Source organism: Tenebrio molitor, chromosome 3 (assembly GCF_963966145.1).
Source record: "Tenebrio molitor chromosome 3, icTenMoli1.1, whole genome shotgun sequence".
Lineage (NCBI taxonomy): Eukaryota > Metazoa > Arthropoda > Insecta > Coleoptera > Tenebrionidae > Tenebrio > Tenebrio molitor.
In genome coordinates this window covers 4931753-4959148 of record NC_091048.1, presented here as the reverse complement: position 1 = coordinate 4959148, position 27396 = coordinate 4931753, and the positions used below count along the sequence as shown (strand labels likewise).

At 33.4% G+C, this 27396-nt stretch overlaps 2 protein-coding genes across 2 annotated transcripts in view; both read left to right on the top strand.

Annotated features, from left to right (window-relative positions):
* LOC138125603 (uncharacterized) overlaps positions 1 to 21325 on the top strand; it is a 63411-nt gene extending 42086 nt beyond the window's left edge. The window contains exons 2-6 of the mRNA XM_069041035.1: positions 18799 to 19686; positions 19757 to 20041; positions 20094 to 20301; positions 20356 to 20714; positions 20775 to 21325. Coding sequence (XP_068897136.1) covers positions 19573 to 19686; positions 19757 to 20041; positions 20094 to 20301; positions 20356 to 20714; positions 20775 to 21263 — 1455 coding nt within the window. The 5' untranslated portion in view covers positions 18799 to 19572 and the 3' untranslated portion in view covers positions 21264 to 21325. The remainder of the gene's footprint in view (positions 1 to 18798; positions 19687 to 19756; positions 20042 to 20093; positions 20302 to 20355; positions 20715 to 20774) is intronic.
* LOC138125606 (uncharacterized) overlaps positions 1 to 27396 on the top strand; it is a 196000-nt gene that overhangs the window by 146540 nt on the left and 22064 nt on the right. The gene's annotated exons all lie outside the window — the stretch shown is intronic.

Sequence of the window (27396 nt, the reverse complement as noted above, 5' to 3'; positions counted from 1 at the left end):
AGTAAAATATTTTTCTCTAATTTGTCAGGATTTGCATCTTTTTTTTTTCTAATTGTTATAAAGTCATAATTTTTTGGCCAAGTAGAGTTTTATCTATCAATTCTGCCTCCCCTATTTACGGATTCACGAGCAGCCATTAGTTCCAATGTATTGTGGGTTGCATTTTCTATTCCCCCGGGCTCATTATCACTCGTGAAATATCTTGTATAATAATCTTTACTTGTTGAAACTTATGTCAGAATAAACACAACTTACCAAAAAACAATGGAAAGTACAGTATATAAATAAAACAATTCCATTGAGGACAAAGAGAGGAATCCATTTTCGATTTTTTTTTACTCCTGCAGCAACATTAACGGCTGTTGAAATATTTACCTTATTATCTCCACATGTCTTTTAACACAAAATTTAATTATGGGGCATTTCTGTGAAAGGAGCTCGCTAGAGATGCCGGAAGTCGACCAGGGTGATATTACTCAATACCAACGTAATACGTATAAAAAAAAAACGAAAACAGTTTCATAAAAAGTTTCTTTTTAGAATCTGCGTCTCTAATAGGTCTATTGTTGTATTCAATTTGGAGTCGTTTATGGCTATCTCTTAAAGCACTCGTAGTTTAATAGATCTCTAAGAAAATGTTTATCAATATTTCAGTGTATTATTGTCATTTACACCAAAAAACTTCCAATATTAATGTTCAAATTCTACGTTTTAACATATGTTGCAGATGTAGTTGCATCCGTTACCTTGAATTATCAATTAATACAAAATTCCCTAGAATTTGAGAATTTATTTTTTTTATGTAAAAATAAAACAAGGGTACAAATTCTAAAAAATAACATAAAAAACTCGTTTTATAAGGGCATTGGCGCACTCGTCCCATACAAAACTCCCCTACGGGTCGTTTTCTACATTTGGGACTCGTGCGCCAAATCAACCCTTATAAAACTCGTTCTTTAATATACTATTGTGACACTACTTTTAGTTACACAAAGACTCATTTATGGTACCAAAGTAGAAAAACATTTATAATAATCCCTTACAACCTGCTGAGGACCAAAGCTAGATTGCGGAATTATGGCATAATTAATAAGCGGAGAGGAAAATATTTACGTAAAAAAAATAGTTTATCGCTATTAGTTGATAACAATATAAATGAGATAAGAAAAATGAACTTGAATGAGTTGTTGGATCGTGAAAACAATTAATTTAAAAGTACGTTTTTAAAAGAAGTTGTTAATCTTTAGCTATCACTAAGAATATCATAAAACGTAAATACCTAAGTAAATGTTAAATTTGAAAAATTGCCTGAACAACTGTGACTGTGACTTACGTGGCTCTACAATTCGATGAATTCACAAAATGGGTATCTATTCTCTCAGATAAAAAGAACTTAATAATCACATTAGCCGTATTTAACGACTTATTTATCATTCTATTTGATATTTCGTACAAGTCTACTTATTTATTACTGTTGTTTGAGGATATTGATTCTATTTCTCTTTGTCTCAACTTAACAAAAATAAAATCAAAGTAGGCTACGAACAAAAATAAATCAACAGTTTTCTTCACAGTTTGGTAAATGACTTTTCATAAGGAGAGGCCGAGGTCGGTTGCTTGGAGGGGAAACTGTTTTTTTATCAAAAGAAATATTCAACAGCTTGTATATAGATCCTGGAGAGAATTAATTTAATATAATTGTGAAATTAAAATTAATTAATTCTGTACCCGATGTATACCGAAGCTGTTAACGAAAGATTAGTTGCTCATTTGAAAGATTTTATTATTTTAGTACTTTAGCAGAAAAATTATAGCAGGAATCTTTAAATATCTCTAGGGACGAGTAAGAGAAGTGTATGAAATTTTTCGGTATTTATTTATTATTTCGCGGTATTTCTACTGCTGTTATTCGAAATTGAAATTTTAATTCCCGGTACCGCCACGAAAGCGCGCCAAATGTGAAAGTACCAGCGGCTAGACTAGGAACTAAGCGATAGGGTTGGTAATCCTGGGGAGTTGGCAACTCTGGGGGAGCAATCTGGTAATTTCGAAAATTAGTAGCCGCGTGCGTCCATTTTGTTTTGCTTTCACTAACATTTTCTAACGGCACTCGACCAGCCAGCGATTATTGTATTCGTTATTTATGTTGCTTACCGATATTTGTGCCATTTAAAGCGTTTTTATTTTATAGTTATTTAACTTTGCGCTTTGTTCTCTTATATTTGCTCATTGTTTAATGTTGCGCTTTGTTTTGCTGAATTTTCTCATCGTTTAATGTTACGCTTGTTCGATTGAATTAAACTCGGGTTTTCTTTGTGTTGTTGCTAAGCACCGTTAGATTTCGGACGAGTTAAAGTTAAAATATTGTAAGTGCGATCCTATGGGAGTTAGGTGACAATCAGGAAGTCGTGGGGTTGTTTAGTAAATTTCTATGGAAGCTACGGTTATGTAGAGCCGTTAGCGGGGGCGGACCTAAGACTTCGCTTACGCGGATGTTTTCGTGAAGCTTCCGTCGAGGTTATAGAGACTTCTGGGTTTGTCAAGAAACGGTTGGTTGGGGACGGCGGACCTAGATCTTTGTGGATGCGGTCTAGGAATGCTAATCGTACGACCCCGGGACGCTCTGTCACTCTTGCTTGGTCGGTGAAATAGTCTGACGTTCATTAATACCCCGAATATCTATAAACGTCGCTTGATCTCAAGATGATTCAGATTATTCTTCTGAGTCCCCTCGTGGCCGAGAGTTTGGTACCTCCAGCTCTAAGCTCCCGTCGGCGTACCTTGACCGCATAGTTCCAAATTAAACATTGTTTGTCATTAATCGAATTGTAAAATATGAGTAATACCTGGGATACGGTTTTTGAAGAGGGTTTTTCATCCGTCCCTGTCTGTAATAACTACATTATAATTTGTTTACTTGTTTTGCAAGCTTTAACCTGTCATTTTGTCTGTCATGTACCCGTTTTTCTGTTGTTTTAAATGTTGCTGCATTCATCTTGTCGTTTACCTTTGTAATGTACTCAACTAGTTAATTTCTTGTACTCCATTAAACTTAATTTCTATCCTTTGTATTCGTTTCAATTTTTTTCATCGAAGTTATTACAGGCATTTTTAATAAAAGATAATTTGCGTCCCACACATGTGTGTTTTATTTGCGGTACTCTTCCAACTGGAACCCTGGAAAGAAAAACACAACGTAGGGCTCCTCCGCGTCGATGATGATCACGACCACATTTGTTACCGTTCGCGCAGGTTCGAATATTTAGCGGAAAAAGTAATGTATTCAGATCATTACAGCTGTAATTAAAAAAAAATCCTACTTTCCAAATTAATACTTAAATTTTTTTTAAGAGTTTTGAAATTGTACTAAAGCATTCTTACACCAAATGTAATATTTTAGCTAACCGTGTTGAGGTGCTCTGCCAATTTATTTGTTTATGCATAAAGAATTTTTTAGGGCTTGCTTTTATTCTTACAGATCCCAGTCGCAATCCCAATGGCCTTAATGGCACGGGTTCGGGAGTGATGTCGTTGGCGACATAGTTTATTGCCACCGAGATGGTAGGTTTCTTCAGGGACTGGACCGAAGTGGGGGTCTTGTCTCAAATTTAAGACAAGCCGATTTTTTTCTAATTTGTTAAATTTTCAAAAAATTTTGGAAATTTTGGGCCAAGAGTCAAGAAGTGTTCAGCAAGGTCGAATGCTGACGTTGACCTTCAACATGGTAATGCTCTTGAGCCCAAACTGAGCAACAAGGGGTACATAGCACACCTTTTGTGATGTGTAGGTTTCTAGAATATTCTGTACTAAAATTTACTGATATTTTTTTCTGTTACAACCAACGGATTTAAAAAATGCTTTCGCTATACTAAATACTAAAAATGGTTTTTACTTCAGAACATAAAATATTCATCATTGAATGTTACTTCCGTAATGATGTTTTCATTAACTGCTGTTGCCTGTTTGGCCGAGTTTCGGCAAAAAATTTCAAATTTAAATTGAAACGGGTATATGCAACCAGAAATACTTCCATGCATTCCAGACATCTGTCGCGTTACGGCCAAAATGTCAAAGCTTTAATCTAAATAATTGTTGATCGCACGGTACAACTTTTACAGGAAGTAGGTACTACATACTTATGATGTGACTGGTAAAGAAAATCCACCTGTAACTTTCATAACAGTACTATTATTACTATTAATTACAATTACCATGTTAACAAAAATTAATCCTAGAACTGATTACATTTGTGCTTAATGAAACTTACTTAATATAGGTTTTTTTTCTCAGACAGTTGTAGATAAAGTATAGTAGGTATTCGACTCGCGTGTTGGCTATTACCCACTCAGATGATTACATCACTCGCATGCGCTCGTGGTGCAATCATTACACAATCATTAATTAATACACTATTATTAAATTATACAACTAGATTAGGTATACTAGGTCATTTTATGTGATACTATTTAATGTTAAATTCTGCATACCTATACAACACTATGCTTATATGTACTTATAAAATATACTTATTTTAAATCACATTTTGCTCACTGGAGGTGATGCTAAAAGGTGAGCATGAGCGTTGAGTGAATACTTAAAACTAGATAAATAGGTTTCGTATACCTTGCTATCCTCTAAACGTCATAGAATCATAAAACAGCTATACCAAAGGCATAAAAATGGGAACTCTTGGATCAATCAAAACATTATTGTAAAAATGTCTAATTTAAAACAAAATTCCTCAATATCATCGATAAAACTATATACTCATGTTATGTTATGAGGCTTATGGGACAATCATTTATAACAACCCTGTACCAATATACAGAGTGACTGACAAAAACCTTTGATGGTGTATCTTGGTTATTTTTTATCCGATTTGAATAAATGTTACATCAAATGAAATAATTTTGAAAACACTTCAATACCAACTAAACAAAGAAAAATTCTTGCTTCCAGTTTTTGACAGATGAACATCAACTTCTTTTTTTCAGATAGCACTGTACATTTTTTTAAATTTAGTATTGCAGAGATTTGTTTTCTGAATATAAAAATGCAAAGAACTATACTCATCCATTAAACAAAAGTCAATAAATTAAAGAGTAAATGGATAAAATTTAAAAATCAAATGACCAAAATAAACAAGAGAAAAGTTTGTTCTAAATGTTCGAAATGACTAAGTAAGCTATGAATATTTGTCATTTGTCAAAACAGTGTGATAATAATAATAATAATAATAATACTTATGTTGTTGTGGAAGGAAATTTCCAAAGACGTGTTAACGTGTGCTGTAGCATGCACTCATTAATGTTGTATTTTTAAATCATTGAAATTATTTCGGTGATCGATGAATGGATACTCACGGCCCTATTCGATGGCCCACCATATCCCCAGATTTGAATCCATTGGATTTTTTTTATATTCATTCGAAACTTTCGAGACAATGTTTATTTGACCCCACCGGGTACCCAAGAAGAGTCAAGAAGAAGAATGGTGAAAGTCTGTCAGGAAATACCCCCAAATTTTTTACTGAATGCAAAGATGGGCATTTTTAGAAGGTGTCGACAATGTCTGGAACACCATTGCGCAACTAGAATAGATTTTGTATTGTTTACAAATTTCATTACTTGATTTTTGATTTTAATTTTTTTTAATTAAAATAAATTTTTTGTTCTTTCTTTTAATGTAGGGATATTTAGAAAAAAAAAATTGAAAAAAAAAGTTGGCTATCGTCTGTCAACAAATAAATGCAAAAAATATCGAATAGGATAATAGTGAAGTGTTTTTTGAACTATTTCATTTGATGTGTCATTTATTAAAATCGGATAAAGAATAAGTAAGATACAGCGTCAAAGGTTTTTCGTCAGTCACCCTGTATATCTGAATTATTACATATTACAACAAATTATAATAATCCAGCAAAAATTATTTTAAGCGATGAAGTTTATTCTGTAAAATGAAGCCAGATGTTGAATACTCTTATGAAAATGGAGGCAAGACATCGAGGCGCCATTTGTTTATGATTACCGATACTTCAATTAAATATTGGTGAATTACTCCTTTTTTTTAAAGCACTATTAATGTACATGTTATATAATCATTCGTTGTATGATTTTTTTTCATTTTATAATAGCTAGATGTGTAATGATAATGAAACATAATATAGTTTGTCCAGTGAGAGATTGGTTGACATAAAAATCACTAAATTCTACGTAGAGAAAGTAGTACCTAACACACGTAAAATTTTAAATACATACGTATATCCTTCAAGCAGTAACATTCTTCTCTGTAATTATGCTCTAATTTAATGCGTTTTAGTGCATTTTGTAGTGCTGGGTTAATTTAGTACAATTTAAAATCTCTCAAACTGTCGCTGGACGAAGTATATCACAATGGGTTTTATTCTGCAATTGTTTTGAATTGTAAAAAGAAGCATAGAAAGGAATAAATGAGCTTCACAATCTGTAAAAATAAATTTCCTTTTTGTAACCAACAAAGTTTTGCGAATTACCTGAATTCCCAAATCATAGTTAATGCTAACATTTTCAGTGAATACTATTTGGTACGGATTTTTGATGTTCAACACCATTATCATAAATATGTTTAAATTCTTTTTGTTTAAACTGCACCATCTTGTTTGTGTAGTTATTTGCGGCAATAGATCAGACTAACAACAGATACGTTTCACAAAGAAACACCATTAGAATGTTAACTTACTTCATTCTCTATCGACTGTCCCAAAAATATTGTAGCACAAAACAAAATAATCGAAACGAGACCCATAGGAACAAGACGAAAATATCTGTCAGTCATATCTACATTGCTCTTAAAGTATGAAGATTGGACAATTTGCATATTTAAAAACAATTTGCTTACGACAAGATAGAAGAATATGCAGCTTATAAAGAAAAATACTACGGTTATTGAAAACAGAGGTATCCATTTGCGAACTACGTTCAAACCATAATTTCCACCGCTACAAATAAATTATTTCATAAAATGAAATTGATGTTATTTACTCACACTCACTGTAGTAATTCAACATGACGTTTAATACAAAATTTGATTCTTTGTTCCACTTTACGTTGATAATCTGAATTCTTGAGCAAATCACAGTCATTTATGTTGTTTGTGTTTTGTTCAGGCAGATCTGTTACTATTCGCATGTAAGACGCTAACAAAAAAATTTGACACTTGATTTGTTCTATCACATAAATAAATTGATGAATAGGCGTTATCATTACAAAAGCCAACACAAAGAACGTTGATCTATAAAACCAGTTCAGTAGAACTCCATATTTGGGAAACCATTTTGAGAATAACATAAAGGCGAAAAAAACTTCATCGTCGTTTTCCACTGGAATGAAATGAAACAATGCCGCCAGAAATGTTAAAATCATATTAAATAGGAGGAGAGCTGAAATGTATTTAGATTCTTGTTGAATTTTTTGATTAATTTCTTCTCCTGCACTGTCCGAAGCCCAAGGTTTAAATTCTTGCAGAACCTGTTCGGGCATATCACCATCGACAAGAACAGTGATAATGTTTAAAATGACCTAAATCAGAATATCTGCTTATGTGTTGTTTACAATTTTTATAATTTACATAAAATATTCCAGAAAGGACTGGAGCAAATTTAATAGAATCCTTAAAATCGAGCATGCATAAGTGAAAGTAAATTTGTATAATCGATATTATCACGTGGAACAACAAACAAAGTAAAAGTAGAATTTTAGTTGATTTTAATTTCAGAATGTCAAGAACGAGAAGTTTTATAAGCCACAGTGAATCGACTGAAAGTTATGTGTAAATAAGATGTACATTAACTTGTAACACTTTTACCTTTTAATGATTTTGTTTCGATGAACCGCATTGTAAAAATATATATTCACAATACAGAAGATAAGCTGTTAAAAGAAGAAAAACATTAGAAAAGTTTCAATTTGTTCTTGAAATTTCGAGTTATAAATATCGCGTCAAGAAAGTATCATTATTAAGTGACGACTTTGCTTTCTAGGTGAACGAATTAACCGAATATATTAAAAATAAATTGAAATGAACGATTTAGATCCTACGTGAACCACAAAAGGAAACTAAAAATGTGCAAATGTGTCTTCACCATTGGAAAGTACAATAACGAAATTGTGTCAGTGATTAAATAAAATTTGTTATCACCAAAACTGCAAATGACAAAGAAACTGGCAATTTCAGGTATACTTCTGGACGAACTAGACATTCACACTCGTATAAAGCAGTATTCTTCCATAGACATACAGTAATTGTGACTAATAAGTTATTCCTTCTTAATATCATTCCACCGAAATGTATATAAAGAATTCCATGTGTGTCTTAGAGAATAACAAAATTTTCAACGATGAGTGTCTAATGATAATTATCGCTCAAGAAAAGCGGGTCATAGCCATTATACGGAAATAGAATACAATATTGACATGATATATTTCTACGTTGTTGGATTATCCTGATCTTCGCTTCTCCTCGGATAATATTTTGGCGAAAAAATACGAAACAAAATATTTTGAGAAAAGAAATATTTTTAGATCCTACGTTGTGTTGTGTAACATATTTTTATTTAATTAAACTAATCGTGTATGGTGGCGTTTGCTGCCAAAAAAAGTTGTAAATCAATGAATGAATTTAGTAAAGGACTTTTGGTGGACCTTTGATTAATGTTTAAATAAATAATTTACGAACATGAACAGCATTAAAACAATTATTATTTGCGATGCGAATAATGTGATCCGGTTGAGTTTTGTATTGTGTTCCCTGTTAAATTGATTCCTCGGGAATACTCATGAAACTTCTTGGTCAAGCCTTGAATAATATGGGGAATCATAAAAAAGGAATGTATCATCAGACTTATGAGGGACTCTTTTCGTGAGTCAGCTGTTTTGTCAAAGATCCATAATCCCATTAATGAGTGGCTGCATTGCGCCGAACCACAGCAACTTGAGAGCGATGAACACCGGAGGAGCTTCCCCGACTACGAGAGCTCCAAGAAACGAATAATGAATGAAAATATTTTAAAACTATTTTAGAAGAGGTCGCCTTGGCGAGAACGCGCCTGCCTAATCGTTACATACAAAAAGATCACATACTAGGCGATAATGAATTTAAAACAAACTGAGTGAAAGATTTTGAAATCGAATTCTCGAAGAACACAATTTACATTTACTTTACTGCAAGAAAAGAATCAATAATGGTAGGGAATTTAAAAACCAAGTTAAAGAATTAGAGAAATAATTAATCTTACTTGATTTGTTACTTCTAAGAATTGTTCTACATTTGTTTTGTTACTTTTCTGACCACACGTGCAAATGCCTATTTTGTTATTTTATACGCTATTGAGAATGATAAATGAAATATAAATAAAACATGAAATTCCTCAATTCGATTATTTCCTGATTATAATTGAAATTTCCAAAAATGTCGAACCTGTGTTTTATTGTAACGTTTTACCCCATGCTAATTTGTTACCCTTCTACCTTGTTCAATACAATTTCAAATACAGTTTGACTGCTGCATCACCACCTTTAAAAGGATTATTGTGCCGACAAATACATTGAGGAACAGAAAAATGTACAACCAAGAAAAATTGACCCCCCAACAAATGGTTGTTAAAGAAGTTGCGTTAAGGCTGTCGCCTAGTGGTTAGCCAAGCAATGGTAAAGCGCGCTAAACGGATTTTAATTATTTTTCCACAGTTTGATGTTTCAAGCTATGGTGACCTCACGGAGGTACTGTCTCAGATTTTCGAAAAATCGCTTCATTCTTTATAAAAAAAATTGTAGAGTCTATGCAGTGTTTGAAAACGTATTTGTGTGTTCAAAACAGATCTTTATTTCTAGCTTTTATATTTAATACAACTTTTCTATTAATGTGATAACAAACTGTAGTTACTCAGGCAACTTGAAACATACAACTTGATGGGAGTTTGCATATTTCCAGCACTCCCCCTCAAACTGAATCTTGTGTCTTTCTTCATGTGGTCGTAGTCATGCCAAGGGCATGGATGCACTTATTCTGCTTTGGCGATGACAATCCCTTTGTCAAAACATCGGCTGGCATTTGATGGGTGGGAAGGTACTCCATCTTGATGTCTCCTCTCTCCACGGCTTCTCGTATGAAGTGGTGACGAATATTTATGTGTTTCGTACGGTTATGAAACACGGCTCCTTGGTTGTCATTAAAAATAATCGCCATTGACGGCTGATCTAGGACTTCGGACAGGAAACGCCTTAAATGAATAGCTTCCTTCGCCGATTCAGCTTCCGTGCTGGACATTGCAACCGTTCTTTGTTTTCGTGATTCCCAACTGACGTTAGCTAAAGTCGTGATTAAAATACATAAACAAAAACGGTATAGATTTATGCAATTATAACCTGTCAGAAAGAGATGAATTCGTCACCATGGTAATTAAAGCCGTGGTTAAATTTAATCATTATTAAATTAAATAACCAATTACAACTCACTTACTTTAATTGGTGGTTTCTGTTGCCCTTTGATTGATAGGAACACAACTAACAAACAAATAAGCGAGCACAATCAGATCGATACATAATTAACTAAATTATTTAGCTGTAAGGAAAAAATTAACATTATAACGAGTTTCGCGTTTAGTGAAACTAATATTTATTATTAAGGTACAAAGGAAATGATAATGTCTTTGATGTTTTATTGAGTGACTGATAATAATCGATGATCTACCATTGAACTTTATCTTCCATTGCTGTAAATTTGGAGAATGAATTCCAATTTGTTATTAGTGTAATTGCCCTGGCATCATAAAGAAAATTGCAAGAATGAGTGACAAAATCATATTTATCTTGCAATCATGATACTGCTTGACCAGAATAGCTTGGCGGATGAAATGCGTAGAAGAGGAAACGAGACAAAGATGTGGCTAAGATTGTATGTTGTTTTGTAGATCAAACATTTTAAATTCGCATCACTAAAGATTTTGTAATGCTCCACTGATAATTTAAATACATAGTAGATAGTTGACCTCTCCTTATCACTTAACAGGCTAGAGTTACTTGTCAACAAATACATATATTTAAAAAAAATAATTAATAAACTTAAGTAGATAACATTTTTACAATACAAAAATTCCCGATAATAATGCGGAAATTATTTCGTCAAATTACATATTTAAAAGTTTAGCCTTTGAAAGCTTAGGCCCTTGGTGCAAAGAAGCCATCGATTTCATTAATGTCATCGGAAAGCGACTTATTGTGGAATCAAGCGATTCAAAATCAAAGAAATTCCTTTTCGAGAGGATTTCCCTTGCTATTCAACGTGGAAACGCTGCAAGCATTCGGAGCACTTTTCCAGATTCCGCATTATTATCGGAAATTTTTGTATTGTAAATCAAAAAATTATTGTTTTAGTTTGTTATTTTATTAATTAAATATTTGCCTATAATTTGTGATTAGGATTCAGATCTTAATAATAATAAAAAAACAACCACCATACAAATTAAGAGGGTTGAACACCCATTACCTCTCTTACCTCCGCCACGTGCCGTTCCCATTGTTTGTTCGTTTAGGGCTCTCGAATTCACAACAGCGAATTCCTTGAAAAATGATTTATAGGTAGGGCTTAACGCCTACTGTAAATGCAACAAACGGAACGTTTATCTACGGTCAACTACTTTTATGGTGGCTGTATAACCTTATAGCTTAAGCGCGACTTTAAATCGCTTGTGAAACTACAATAGATGATGTTGTCAAATCTTCTCTACGATGACATATGTCAAAGTTAAGACAGTCAACTTTTTTTTTTAAATAGTAGGTACACTATACATTTCTTGGCCTATTCTTGTAAAGCTTTTTTTTCTACATTTGAATGTGTAAAAAAAGTTGACACATCAGAAAAAAATCGAGAAAAATAATAAAATACGATTTAATTTATTCGAAAGCGTTATTTTCTAAAAAGAGCTAGTAAGCCAAACATTTGTAAATTCGTATTATGTTGGTTCCCTGCATGTTACTATTTACAAGACAACCACGTAGCCAAAAAATAAAATGATTTGACCTTGTTTGTTTTCAAGCCTCGGGTGCGCCTCGGCCAGAAAACTGCGACTCGGGCGAAATACCAAGTCCATTCTGAATTTACTATGCTAAATTGGCGTTATGTTAGTTTTCTGCATCTCACTATTTTAAGAATTACATAGCCAAAAAATAAAATTATTTGACAATGAAATACCCGATCCATCCTGAATTTACTTTATTCGAATATTAGAATTTACACTTATTCGAATTTTACATAGTCACCTATTCAAATATTCGAATAATTCGAATACGATTCCCAAGACTCAGCATGTCATTCATGCACTATCAAAATTCAACTACATATTTTCATCGTGTATGCATTCAAAGCGGTATAGTCAGGAAGAAGTTAGGTTTCGAGGCCAGATGTTATATCATAGTTATTTATTTAAATGTAGGTTATAACATAGCTATTTATTTAAATGTAGGTACGTTAATAATTGACGCTATTAATGTCAAAATTCAATTGTCCCACGGCTTACTAGCTCTTTTTAAAAATAACACTTTCGAATAAATTAAATCATATTTTATTTTTTTTCTCGATTTTTTCCTATTGCAAGTGTCAACTTTTTTTACACATTCAAATGTAGGAAAAAAAGCTTTACAAGAATAGACTAAGAAATGTATAATGTACTATTAAAAAAAAAGTTGACTGTCTTAACTTTGACATATGTCATCGTAGAGAAGATTTGACAACGTCATCTATTGTAGTTTCATAAGCAATTTACAAATATATATGGTTTGCTATACTTTTTTCTTAAAATAAAAAAGATATAGGGTCGCGAATACCAATCTGAATCACCCGGTATATTCTAAATTTTCGTAATAACCGCGACATATTGATTGCGTTTTACACTTATCAATAGCAAAACTCATGCCAATATCATTTGAGAAATTTTCAGTTATTGTTAGTAAAGATAAAATGTGATTCTTTTTAGATGCAATATATAATTGTGAAATTAAAATTAATGAATTCTGTACCCGATGTATACCGAAGGTGTTAACGAAAGATTAGTTGCTCATTTGAAAGATTTTATTATTTTAGCACTTTAGCAAAAAAATTATAGCAGGAATCTTTAAAGATCTCCAGGGAAGAGTCAGAGAAGTGTATGAAATTTTTCGGTATTTATTTATTATTTCGCGGTATTTCTACTGCTGTTATTCTAAATAGTTATAATTAAAAAAAAAAGTTAAATTTTCAAAAAAATTAGGAAATTTTGGGCCAAGAGTGAAAAGGTGTTCAGCAATTCAAAGGTGTTCAACATGGTAATGTTCTTGAAGCCAAACTGAGCAACAAGGGGTACATAGCACACCTTTTGTGATGTGCAGGTTTCTAGAATATTCTGTACTAAAATCTACTGATATCTTTTTCTGTTACAACCAACGGATTTAAAAAATGCTTTCGCTATACTAAATACTAAAAATGGTTTTTACTTCAGAACATAAAAGATTCATCATTGAATGTTACTTTCGTAATGATGTTTTCATTAACTGCTGTTGCCTGTTTGGCCGAGTTTCGGCAAAAATTTTCAAATTTAAATTGAAACGGGTATATGCAACCACAGAATCTTCCATGCATTCGAGACGTCTGTCGCGATACGGCCAAAATGTCAAAGCTTTGATCTAAATAATTGTTGATCGCACGGTACAACTTTTACAGGAAGTATATACTTATGATGTGACTGGTAAAGAAAATCCACCTGTAACTTTCATAACAGTACTATTATTACTATTAATTACAATTACCATGTTAACAAAAATTAATCCTAGAACTGATTACTTTTGTACATAATAAAACTTACTTAATATAGGTTTTTTTTCTCAGACAGTTGTAGATAAAATATAGTAGGTATTCGACTCGCGTGTTGGCTATTACCCACTCAGATGATTACATCACTCGCTAGCGCTCGTGGTGCAATCATTACAGTCATTCATTAATACACTATTATTAAATTATACAACTGGATTAGGTATACTAGGTCATTTTATGTGATACTATTTAATGTTAAATTCTGCATACCTATACAACACTATGCTTATACTTATAAAAAATACTTATTTTAAACCACATTTTGCTCACTGGAGGTGATGCTAAAAGGTGAGCATGAGCCTTGAGTGAATACTTAAAACTAGATAAATACGTTTCGCATACCTTGCTATCCTCTAAACCTCATAGAATCATAAAACAGCTATACCAAAGGCATAAAAATGGGAACTCTTGGATCAATCAAGACATTATTGTAAAAATGTCTAATTTAAAACAAAATTCCTCAATATCATCGATAAAACTACACAGCAAACTCAACGTATAATAATACAGGGTTATTATAAATGATTGTCCCATCGCAGTTGGCCTTGAAAACCCACACAGATTTTGGATGGGCCCCCAGCCTCGCAACGTTAGACAAACTAGTAGACAGATTTCCACTACCGCCAGTATCGCTACCTATCGACGATACTAGTCTCACTCATGTTATGAGGCTTATGGGATAATCATTTATAATAACCCTGTACATATATCTGAATTATTACATATAACAACAAATTATAATAATCCAGCAAAAATTATTTTAAGCGATGAAGTTTATTCTGTAAAATGAAGCCAGATGTTGTGGTTATTTTATAATCAATGCGGTAAAAATATAAAAGAAAGTTTATACAAAGAATATAGTTTAATATATTTTTTTTTTAATTTCGTCGAGTGTAATAACTAATAATATGCAAATAAATAATTTGCGGAAACCTGGTGGACACAATATAGTTTTAACGCAAGAAATTTGTCATCTGTACGAGAAAAGACAGTACAGAATAAACTAGTTTAACAATCTGAAAGGGCATTTAGTCAAATAAATGTACGAGTATAGATAAAACGACGCTTAGGTACCTGAATTCCCAACTCGTAATTAATAATGAGATTATCTGAAAATTTAAGGCTGAAAGGTGTTTTCTCCACTATTGACATGATCATAACTAAATTTAAGTTTTTTCGATTCAGACTCGTCCACCGTATATCTTTATTAATTCGAAGTAACAGGTCTGACTGCAACCAAATAAGTCTACATTTATCATAAACAAAATATAATATGTACCTCATTTTCTACTGACTGTCCTAAAAATATTAAGGAACAAAATGAGGTCAGACCGGCAATACAAATGACACTAACTCTGTAATATCTTCCTTTCGGATTGTCTTGGTTCTAAAATAATCTTTCTTTGTCGAAACTCATGTCAGAATAAATGCAACTTACCAAGAAACAATAGAAAGTACAGCATATGAATAAAAGAATTCCATTGAGAGCAAAGAGAGGAATCCATTTTCGAATTTTTTTTTACTCCTGCAGAACCGGAACTGAAACAAATTTTGCAGCAACATTCACTGCTGTAGAAATATTTACCTTATTAACTCCACATCTTTTTTAATACAAGATTTAATTCTATTTTCAACTTCAATTTGATAATGTTCATATTTTAAGCAGAGAACTGTCATCTTCACTGTTATATTGAGTTAGTGAGATTTCCAATATGTGTTAAAAGTAAATACAACTGAAAGAGAATTTGTTGTATCCCATACAAAAACAGATGGGAACAATTCACCATTGTAAAGACTATTATAAAAAACATCGATCTATAAATCCAGTTCAAAACAGAGAAGTACTCAATAAAATATTTATCAAAGAAGTATAACGGCAAAAAACATATCTTCGTCATGGGGAACAGGCAGAACAAATACAATTGCAGTTCTTAATGCCAAGCCTAAATTGACAATCACAAAAATTGTCCAAGACGCCGACTCTGTTTTAATTTTTGCCATTGTTTCTTTACCAGCACTATCCAAGGACCATGGTTTTGTATTTTGTAAACTGAACTCGGGTACATCACCATCTAGAAGTAATGCTACGATGCTCGGCATCCCCTGAATAATTTCAAAAAATATTCTATTTCGCTTAAAATAATGTTATAATATTACATAAAACATGCCGAAAAAAACTGTGCTGTATTTGACAAAATCCAGAAGACTCAAGACACAACAGAAGAAGTAGATTTGAATCAGTGTCATGGCCATTTGAAAAATTAATGCCGCAATAAAGACGATTCTAACGAATCTTAACTTTAAGATGTCACTTGACAAAATCCGAACTATCCGTAACGAGTCCTCTGAAACATGTTTAATCAAAATGTGGTTTACTTGCTTAACGATGGTACCTTTAAACGTTTTTTTCGTAAAATAGTCCATCGCATATGAGTTTCACCACGCTGTGCTTAACGGGATACTGGAATTTTTGACAGAGGTTGTTAAACACGTTAAATTAAGGATTGAAGTTAGCTTAAAATTTATCTTTGGGGAATTTTTTTTTCGAAATTTGTAAAAAGAAAAAGAAAAATGAAGTTAAATTTGTTGAATTTCATTGCGACTTAATTTAGAATTAACTAAAATGACTTGATTACTTTTCATACACTGGAAAGGCGAGTTCAAGGGTACATGACTACAGCCTATTCCTGTAATTGATAAATACAACCCGTTAAGAGCCACAGCTAGATGGCCGAATTATGGCATAATAAGCGGAGAGAAAAATATTCATAAAGATAAGAGAAATTAACTTGAATGAGTTGTTGGATAGTGAAAACAATTAATTTACGTTTTTAAAGGAGGTTATGTTAATCTGTTTTTGTAATATCTACAGAGTGATCAACAAGGACTGAAGCTGTTGGCAACAATGACAACATGATGAAAATTTCAGTGAAGTTGGTAGCATTACATTTTCAGTTGTCAATTTTGACGGACAAATTTAAACTTCAAAATCAAGTGTCATTTTTGTATCAATTTATTAATGAAAATGGTTTTTACACTAGAGCAAGACATTTTTATTGGTATGGCGTACTTTCGGACTGGAAACTTTGATGCTGCTAACGGTTGGCAGTATTCCACGGAGCACGGACGATACATTGCACCAATTTCAACAAATGTTCCCCGAGCCAGTTGGTACTTTGGGCGGCGCGGTACCTTAGTCGCGTTTAGGCAGTATTGCACGAGATTGGTGCAACGTTACCTACAAATAGGTGAGTGAAAAAGGCAAAACCTACTGGTAGAACATCTACACTTACAGAAGATGTATTTGAGAATGTTCGAGGTAGAATGGAACAAAACCCTCGAAAGTCAGTGCGAAAGCTTTCACTCCAAACAGGCGTGATTCTTATGTAAAACACACGCATCCAAAGTTCTTTGTTGGGTACGTTTAATGCAGGGCCTAATAATCCTTACCATTAAAAATCCCTTCATTCCTTTTCCTTACTTTACAGGCTTGTCATATGGAAGTTGCCTAACCATTTTAAAGAAGAAATTAAAGTTCCACCCTTACAAATTTTCCCGGATCTAATCCCTGCATCCCCCAGACTTTCAGCTCGAAAATAATAACGCATAAAACATGTATCTGTTTCTCAGGAGGGGCATGCGGGCACGGCCTGTCGCTTTTATGAATATCGAAACAGTGGGCCATTATTAAGTACCGCTAATTACATTTTATACTGTTTTTGGTCATTTTGTACGTATCGTGTTTTAAAACTACCAACTCGTAACATAACCTAAATTTTTTGACATTCACAACTTGCAGCGGGTGCCAACACTGACGCACAAAAAATTTTCATACTTTGGGAATATTTTGCTGTCATTTGCTGCCAACAGCTTCAGTCCTTGTTGATCACGCTGTAGTTGTTAAAGGTGGCTTTCCGGACTGTTTGTCACCATGTAAACAACCTCATAACGGCCGGAGTCCGTTAAGGGTGTCCGTTATGAGCGGGAGCGGCCGTTATGAATGCCTAAATAACTATAGCAAATTTATTTTTCAACTTTTTTACAATTGGTACAATAATTAATGTTTAATGTTATGAGACACACCTTGAATTAATCGAAATCCGTATGCCACTAGCAGATGTAGACGAGATCGAAGATGATGCTTCAGAATTTTAACACCAACACAAGCGCGATTTTGCAGGGAATAACGATGACTTCACTTGCTCTGCGGCCATCCGGACATCGGGAATATCTTGATTGCGATTTTTTATTGATTTCAGTCGTTTATTTGCAACGGAAAGTTAAGTGTTGAACAAATCTGACAAACAGCAGCAAATGGAGACAAGATTGAAGTTGATGCTTCACTAACACAAGTGCGATTTTGCAGGCAATAACGATGACCTCACTTCCAGGCATCGGGAATATCTTGATTGCGATTTTTTATTGATTTCATTCACTTATTTTCAACGGAAAGTTAAGCGTTGAACAAATCTGACAAACAACATTGAAACAATTTTTTTTCACAAACAGCGGTTGACATGACGACGTCCTCCGCACACTTATTAATCATTCGGTTTTTTCGATGGCGGTGAAAAAAATGTATTTCAAAAAGATAATTTTGAACGAATCATAGAGATATTACAAAAACTATTGTACAATACACGTCCGTTAGGGCCTTTACAGCCTCGCCAGTATTATTCGACTCGCTCTGCGAGCTCGTCTCACAAAATCTCTGGCTCGGGAGTAAAGGCTATCCTCACGGACTTCTACTGTAAAATACTATAATGTCGCTAGGAATATCATAAAACGTAAATAAGTAAATGTCAAATGTAGAAAATTACCTAAAAATTTGGGCTGTGACTTACGTGGCTCTACACTTCGGTGAATTTAATGGATATCTATTCTCCCAGATAAACAGAACTTTTGCTTAATATTCACTAGTAGGGCCCGGATTTTAGGCAAAATGGACTATTTTTATTTTTTAAGGCACATGTATGAAACTTGTCTATAAATGATTTCTGGCTTAATTAGAGTAATTAGAGCCATATTTGATTCTGCCTATTCGGCCTAAAATGCCCTTTAAATACCTATTTTACCTTTTAACTGCCTGAACATGCCTAAAATGACCAAAAATCAATTTCATTTTTGCGGTTTTTTCCCAATTTTCGAATTCTGGGAAGTTTACGGTATTGAAAATGTAAAAGTGGTACCTCAATAAAATTTACAATGCTTTATGATTTTAAAATTTAAGGAGATGTAATTACTGAAATGTACAAAGTGCAGTACAATACAGGAATTACTTTTTCGCTTTTACGGTTGGGACCATGATGTCAGCGGTAAATACTCCGACAATACCTAAGTACCACAAACCATTAGACTGGACTGGCATAAATTACAGAGTTTATCTGTTTGCCTCTGTTCGAAGGGGTGCAGGTATACGCGGTCTAATGTTTTCTGATACTTAGGTATTGTTAGAAGCTTTAACGTTTATAAAATGGTCCTTGCCATAAAAACGAAAATTAAAATCCCGAAGTGAAACAATAAGAGAAACCTTAAGGGTGTCATTTTCTAAAAATTTAAGAAATATAAAATTAACCATCTCCTCTGAAATTTGGTGGGAGACGTAAATATAAGCATTACAAATTTGTCATTTCTCGTTTACTTTATCTCCGTGCAGTGGTCGTGTTTCTTGTGAACCTGTTTAAAGTGAACATAATGCCGAAACAAAAAATTAGTTTACGCGAAAAAATATTACAGTGGACAAGCAAGAAAGATTTATATGAAATAAAATCAACCCGAGAAATGTTTTGTAAAGCTTGTGGTAAACTGGTAAGTTAAGCATAATTAAAAATATGTCATTTTATATTTTTTACTTATTTGAAAATTTTATTTTTTGTAGTTTATATGCGAAAAAAAATGTCACTTGCAACAGCATGAGCAAACGGCCATCCATAAAGAGAACATTATGACACCGCTTCGGCAAACGTTGCTGACACAGAACTTGGAGGAATCGGCAAATAGTACATTCAATATGGAACTTTGTAACGTCTTTTTAGCTGCCAATATACCATGGCACAAACTACAAAATCCTGCGTTTCAGAATTTTCTGACAAAATATTGTGGTAGAAAAATTCCGGATGAGTCTACTTTACGGAAAAATTATTTACCAAAATGCTACAAAGATGTATGAACATACTATCTTTTAATATTTAATTTAAAATTATTTTCACTTTTAGACTATTGACCGCATTCGGAATGAGCTGGATCCTTTTAACATATGGGTTTCAGTTGACGAAACAACAGATGCACTTGGGCGATATGTGGCGAATTGTCTGGTTGGGAAACTTTCAGAAGATGAACCTGGAAAATCTTATCTTTTGGCGTCTAAACAATTAGAAAGAACAAATCATGAGACAATAGCTAGATTCGTAAATCAATCTTTAGGTAAGGGTTTTTCACTTTTTTAAATTTATTTTGATTTAAAATTTCTATGCGTAGAAATCTTGTGGAGTACCAGAGTTGTTGCTGAAAAGTTTCTTTTGTTTGTAACGGATGGAGCACCATATATGATAAAATCTGGTAGACACCTTAAGGTGTTTTATCCAAAAATTGTGCATGTCACATGCTTAGCGCATGCTTTAAATCTAGTGGCTGAAAAAATTCGCTATCAATATGAAGATGTGGATAATTTAATTTCGAACGTGAAAAAAATTTTCGTTAAGGCACCTTTGAGAGTTGAAATGTACAAAGAAAAACTAAAAGAAATGCCACTGCCTCCACAGCCAATTTTAACACGATGGGGAACATGGCTTCAGGCTGCTATGTTTTACAGCGAACACTTTGATTCCATTAAAGAAGTAAGTATATAAAAGATAAGCAAATTAATTGATTGTTAAACTGTTTTTAACTACTCACAGGTTGTCATGTCCTTTGATGGAAGTTCTGCTGTTGCTATTCAAAAAGCACAGTCTATAATGAAGAAACCCGGAATAAAAAACCAATTAATTTATGTTCGCAGTAATTTTAAAATAATCTGCGAAAGTATTACTCAATTGGAAAAAAATGGGTTACCTTTAACCGATTCAATCAAAATTGTTGAAAACGTATTTACCTCCCTAAAAAAATCTCCAGGCCCTGTAGCAGCAGTAGCATTAAAAAAACTTGAAGATGTTACTGAAAAAAATCCTGGATACAAATTTCTTCTAGAATTGGCAAGAATTTTTAGAGGTGAAGATGTGCCGGAACATGACACCAAAATGGAAGAAATTTATTACAAATTTGCGCCCATTACCTCTTGCGAGGTAGAAAGAAGTTTTTCAAAATATAAGTCCATTTTGGTGGATAACCGACAATGTTTTAAAGTAGAAAATTTAGAGCAATATCTTGTATGCAATGTAAATACGTAACAATGTAAATAACTAACAAACTTGTAGTATTGTATATTAATTAATAAAAAATAATTAGTAAATATCTTGTTGTGTGTACCTACTTAAAACTTTAAAAACACATTTTTTAATTTAATTAACCACAACTTTAAGGACCTAGTATGGCTTATTTTCAGTTTTTAAGGGACTATTTGCAGTAGTTTAAGGGACTATTTTAGGCACCTATTTCCGACTTTTTAATTGCCTAAAATCCGGGCCCTATTCACTAGTAATATCCCGAGTCCATGTCAAAGTATCGACAATTTGACATGCACGAGAGGATATTTTGGCAGACTATTTCCTGAGAAAAATTTACATGATAAGTAAATACAAATAAACGTAATTCTTTTTAAAATATAAAATTAATACCAAATAATTTTTTAATTAGGAATACGCGAAAATTTGGCACTGGTGCAAATTATCGATAATTGCACTAGTGCAGTATTATCGTTATAATTCGATCGCTATTGGCTAAAATTCAAATATTCGAGCTTTTTGATTGGCTTAAATTTTTCGAAGGAAATAGTCACATCAGTCGCATTTAACGTGTTATGTATTTATTATTCTATTTGATATTGCACACAAGTCTACTACTTTAAGTATCACTGTGGTTTGGGGATATTGATTCTACAGGGTCATTATAAATGATTGTAGTCGACAGTTGGTGTAAAAACTGAATGTACAATTTATGGTTGCCAGTCCATACAGGGTTATTCAAGAGAGGGGTATTTCTGAACTTCTTTTTGCCGCAACCCATTATACACATTCCAACAATACCTTGATTTCAAATTTTTAAAATAATTATAACTGAATCCGCGATGGCTCTTAGTCCGGTCTCTGACGTTAAAGCAAAAAATCTTTGTGAATTCGAAAAATTTGTTTTTAGAATAACGACGAAAAGACCAACATGCTCCCATTTATGGAGTGTGGAAAGAATTCTGTCGCCGCTGCGGATGTTTAGAAGCCGATGGTAGACACTTCGAACGCCTTTTACATTAAATTAATTTGTTTATTTATTTGTTGAATTTTGATTAAATACAGGTTATCTGCCAATCTGACATTCCTCACAAATCTATCCAACTTACTTTGATTTCTAATTTAAAAGAAATAACACATTTGATTTAGTAGTTACTACCATTGGTATTATTGGTTGCGGCAAAATAAAAATTTAGAAGTACCCCTCTCGTGAATAACCCTATATAAAAAATTATGAATAAGGGAATATTAGGCATTCGCGATCTTTTTGGGACCGAGTTGGCTATGATTTTTTCTTTTCTTGTTGGACTAACTGACTCAGCGATGCAACGGATGCAATTTTTTTTCCCTGTCAGTGTCTGTTCGACATTTTCTTGCCACCACATTGCCAGATTTATTATTTTAATATTTGTAAGAAATTAAATGATTTATTATTAAGTGTATAAATAATAATTTAAATTTCCGTCAAAGGAACAGTCAAAATTGCCAAAATAATTTTATTACGATAAAACATTTCTATTAAACGATTTAATTTAATTTAAAAAGGACAGGCCAGATTTAAGAGATCCGGCAACAATGTACCTATTCAGAAAATATAACCCTAAACTGAAAACAACCTAACCTAACACAAAAAGTGTCAATTTCCTTTAGGGAGTTTAGTTATCATATCACCAAGGTACTGTCAACAAAATCACTAGATGTTCATAGCCAACTCGGTCCCAAAAAGATCGTGGATGCCTAATACACACCGTTCACACACAGGACTTAAATTGGTTGCAAAACAACTCAAGATTCTTAGATTCAATAGTTAATTTAGAAAAAAATAAATGGAATTCTCATCACCGAACTTTTCACCTAAAAAATTACACTGACAGTAACAAAAATTGACAGTTCACAGTGAGGCGACAAAAATTTCATAACATGGTCATGGCTTGCTTCGACTACAATCATTTATAATAATTTGTATTTCTGTATTTCTCCTTGTTTCAACTTAACAAAAATAAAGTCAAAGTAGGGTACGAACAAAAATAAATAAATCAACAACAATCGATTTATTTTTTTTTTTTTTTATTTAGTTGATTGTACCATAAAGTAGTACTTTTCGGTTTGAATATCTGTACGAAGACGTCATCAAAGCATTATTTTTCGTCCGCTATGTTGTTAAACAATGAATAACGTTCATCAATCAATATCTGTAATGTTGTCAATATTACTTACCCTGGCAACACTCGGGATGTTACGGAAGTTTTAACAGCCCGCATTTTTTTTAAATTATTATGAATCAAACGTCACTTTGACAACGGAATGAAAATGTTTACGAGTATTTTTATTGCAATCGACAAAAAAATTATGTATGATACACGGACGAAAATCATATTCGGACTCACTGCGCTGGTTGAACTCGGAGTTGCCTCGTCCAGCAATTTCCAGCAAATCGTCCGAAATATTTCATTTTGCCTCCTTATAACATAATAGATAGTTATTTTCGTGTTCGTTTCCCGAGATACATAACATAAAAAGTGGTATATGGATAACTAAATACATATATACATCTTTCAGTTTATATGTACTCGTATACCTAACTTGACATCTGTCAAAGATAACCTCAAAATTTACAATTGATTCATATTTTTCAAAATTTTTGCCTAAGTGAACACGAAAAACGTTGTGTGCACCTCTGCCAAAAAGTGCCTTTTTTCCTCGCCTGTTTTAAAGCCTCGGCTGCGCCTCGGTCAGAAAACTCAGACTTGGACGAAAAAGACACACTTTTTGGACTTGATACACAAATAACTATTGTGCCGACTTCTGCGGATATTTATTAAATAAATGTTAAAGCACTTGTGTAATTGGTGTAGGGACTTTTTTGTGTTGGTAACACTTAAACAATTAAATTTTCAAATCAACATCGCTCTTGTTTCCTGGCATTTATTAAATTAAATTAATTTGTTTTTTTGGCATTTTCCTGAAACATTTGGTACAATGGATACACCAGTCCATATTCAAGAAGTCGCTCAAAACGTAATTTCCATTAACTAATTTTAGTTAAATATTGCTTCTTTGTAGTTTGTACGTTATTGTAAAGAGAAAAACACTTTTAACAAGCCATACACAGAATTGACATTGGTACTTGACAGAATCCTGATAACACGTGCCAACCAAAACTGATGACAACTTAAAATCCCTACCTTTTGCCGTACTGGGCCGGCAAATCATGTGGTTCTGGAGGATTTCGCTTGGGCTATTTTTGCGAACAGGATTTTTCTAGTTTTCTATCGAGGGATGGAAACGAATATTTCAACTATTGACTTGATTAGTGGGAGTTCAGATTTATTTGATTTCATGAAAATAAGGAAAATACCACATTCACTACTTTATAACATTTTTATTAAAGAGAACACAGATGAAATATTAATTAATTCGTACTGAATTATCCAAGCATGGGCGACACCTGATGTTGCTTAACCTCATAATTTGAATGCTATGCTTTCGTTGTTGTGGTGCGACAATACTCTTATGAAAATGGAGGCAAGACATCGAGGCGCCATTTGTTTATGATTACCGATACTTCAATTAAATAATGGTGAATTACTCCTTTTTTAAAGCACTATTAATGTACATGTTTTATTTGTTGTGTGATTTTTTTTTCATTTTATAATAACTAGATGTGTAATGATAATGAAACATAATATAGTTTGTCCAGCGAGAGATTGGTTTACATAAAAATCACTAAATTCTACCTAGAGAAAGTAGTACCTAACGTAACATTTTAAATATATCCTTCAAGCAGTACATAACATTTTTGGCCTGTAATTATGCTCTAATTTAGTGCATTTTGTAGTGTTGGGTTAATTTAATACAATTTTAAATCTCCCAATCTCTCGCTGGACGAAGTATATCACAATGTTTTGAATTGTTTTGAATTGTAAAAAGAAACATGGAAAGGAATAAATGAGCTTCACAATCTGTAAAAATAAATTTACTTTTTTTAAGCAACAAAGTTTTGCGAATTACCTGAATTCCCAAATTACAGTTCACCCTAACATTTTTAGTGAATACTAATTGGTACGGATTTTTGATGTTCAACACCATTATCATAAATATGTTTAAATTCTTTTGTTTAAACTGCACCATCTTATTTGTGTAGTTATTTGCGACAATAGATCAGACTAGCAACAGGTCGTACGTTTAAAAAAGAAACACCGTTAGAATGTTTACTTACTTCATTTTCTATCGACTATCCCAAAAATATTGTAGCACAAAACAAAATAATCGAAACGAGACCCATAGGAACAAGACGAAAATATCTGTCAGTCACGTCTACTTTGCTCTGAAAGTATGAAGATTGGACAATTTGCCTATTTAAAAACAATTTTCTTACGACAAGATAAAAGAATATGCAGCTTATAAAGAAAAATACTCCGGTTATTGAAAACAGAGGTATCCATTTGCGAAGTATGCTCAAACCATAATTTCCCCCGCTACAAATAAATTATTTTATAAAATGAAATTGATGTTATTTGTTCACACTCACTGTAGTAATTCAACATGACGTTGTAATGATTTGAAAACATAACTTTTTCCGCCAAATATTTGAACCTGCGCAAAACGGTAACAAATGTGGTCGTGATCGTCATCGAATCGGAGGAGCCCTACGTTGTGATTTTCTTTTGGCGGAAAAAGGTTCGGAATGCAAACGGAGAGGGTTCCAGTTGGAAGAGTGCCGCAAATAAAAACACACATGTGAGGGACGCCAAAATACCTTTTATTAAAAATGCCTGTAATAACTTTGATGAAAAGAAATTGAAACGAATACGAAGGACAGAAATTAAGTTTAACGAAGTACAAGAAATTAACTAGTTGAGTACATCACAAAGATAAACGACAAGATGAATGCAACAATATTTAAAATAACAGAAAACGGGCACATGACAGACAAAATGACAGTTAAAGCTTGCAAAACAAGTAAACAAATTATGGTGCAGTTATTACAGACAGGGACGGATGAAAAACCCTCTTCAAAAAACCGTATCCCAGGTATTACTCATATTTTACAATTCGATTAATGGCAAAAACAATGTTTAATTTGGAACTACGCGATCAAGGTACGCCGCCGGGAGCTTAGAGCTGGAGGTAACAAACTCTCGGCCGCGAGGGGAGATCTCTAGAACCGCGACGGAGGTTTCACGTCAGCATCCCAGAGCCGCATCGAGCAAGGCTTAGGTCCGCCTCCGCTAACGGCCGTAACTTAACCGTGGCCTCCCCAGAAATTTACTAGACAACCCCACGACTTCCTGATTGAAACCTAACTCCCATAGTGGCGCACTTACAACATTTTACTTTAACTCTTCCGAAATCTAGCGGTGCTTAACAACAACATAAAGAAAACCTGAGTTTAATTCAATCGAACAACGCGTAACTTTAATCGATGCGAAAATTCAACAAAACAAAGCGCAACATTAAACAAGGATAACATAAGCAAAAACAAACCGCAACATTAAACAATGAGGAAATAAAAGAGAACAAAACGTGAAATTAAATAACGATAAAATAGAACCATTTTAAATGGCACAAATATCAGTAAACAACATAATACAATAATCGCTGGTAATGTTAAACAAAAAGAAAATGGCGGGTCGAGTGCCGTTAGAAAATGTTAGTCAAGAAAAAAAAAACAAAATGGACGCACGCGGTTCGGACGACGGCTCCGAATTTGCGAAATTACCAGATTGTTAAAAAAATGAACCTCCCGGAAGAAAGATAACGCTTAAAATTAACGAATGGGCGCTTCTTACAGCAACAGCATACAACAAAATGAAATCTACAACATACCCTTACCACGTGGTCCTGGTCCCAAAACAAAACACAAAAAAAAGGCAACGAAAGTGGGATAAATTACCCAGGTGAACTAAAAAAAAAACGCCGGATTCTTCACGGGGACACAAAATATCAACTCGGAACGGTAGTGTAATCGGTTCAGATGTAACTTACAGATTTTTGGAATATTGGATCGCTCTTCGCAAGGTCTGTTCGTTTCGAAAAACTAAACAAAAGTGCCCTACCCCCTCAACCATTCCGCGAGCCCGTTTAACCCCCGCTATATTTCCGCTTTTCAACAGAGTTGCCAACTCCGTTACCAACC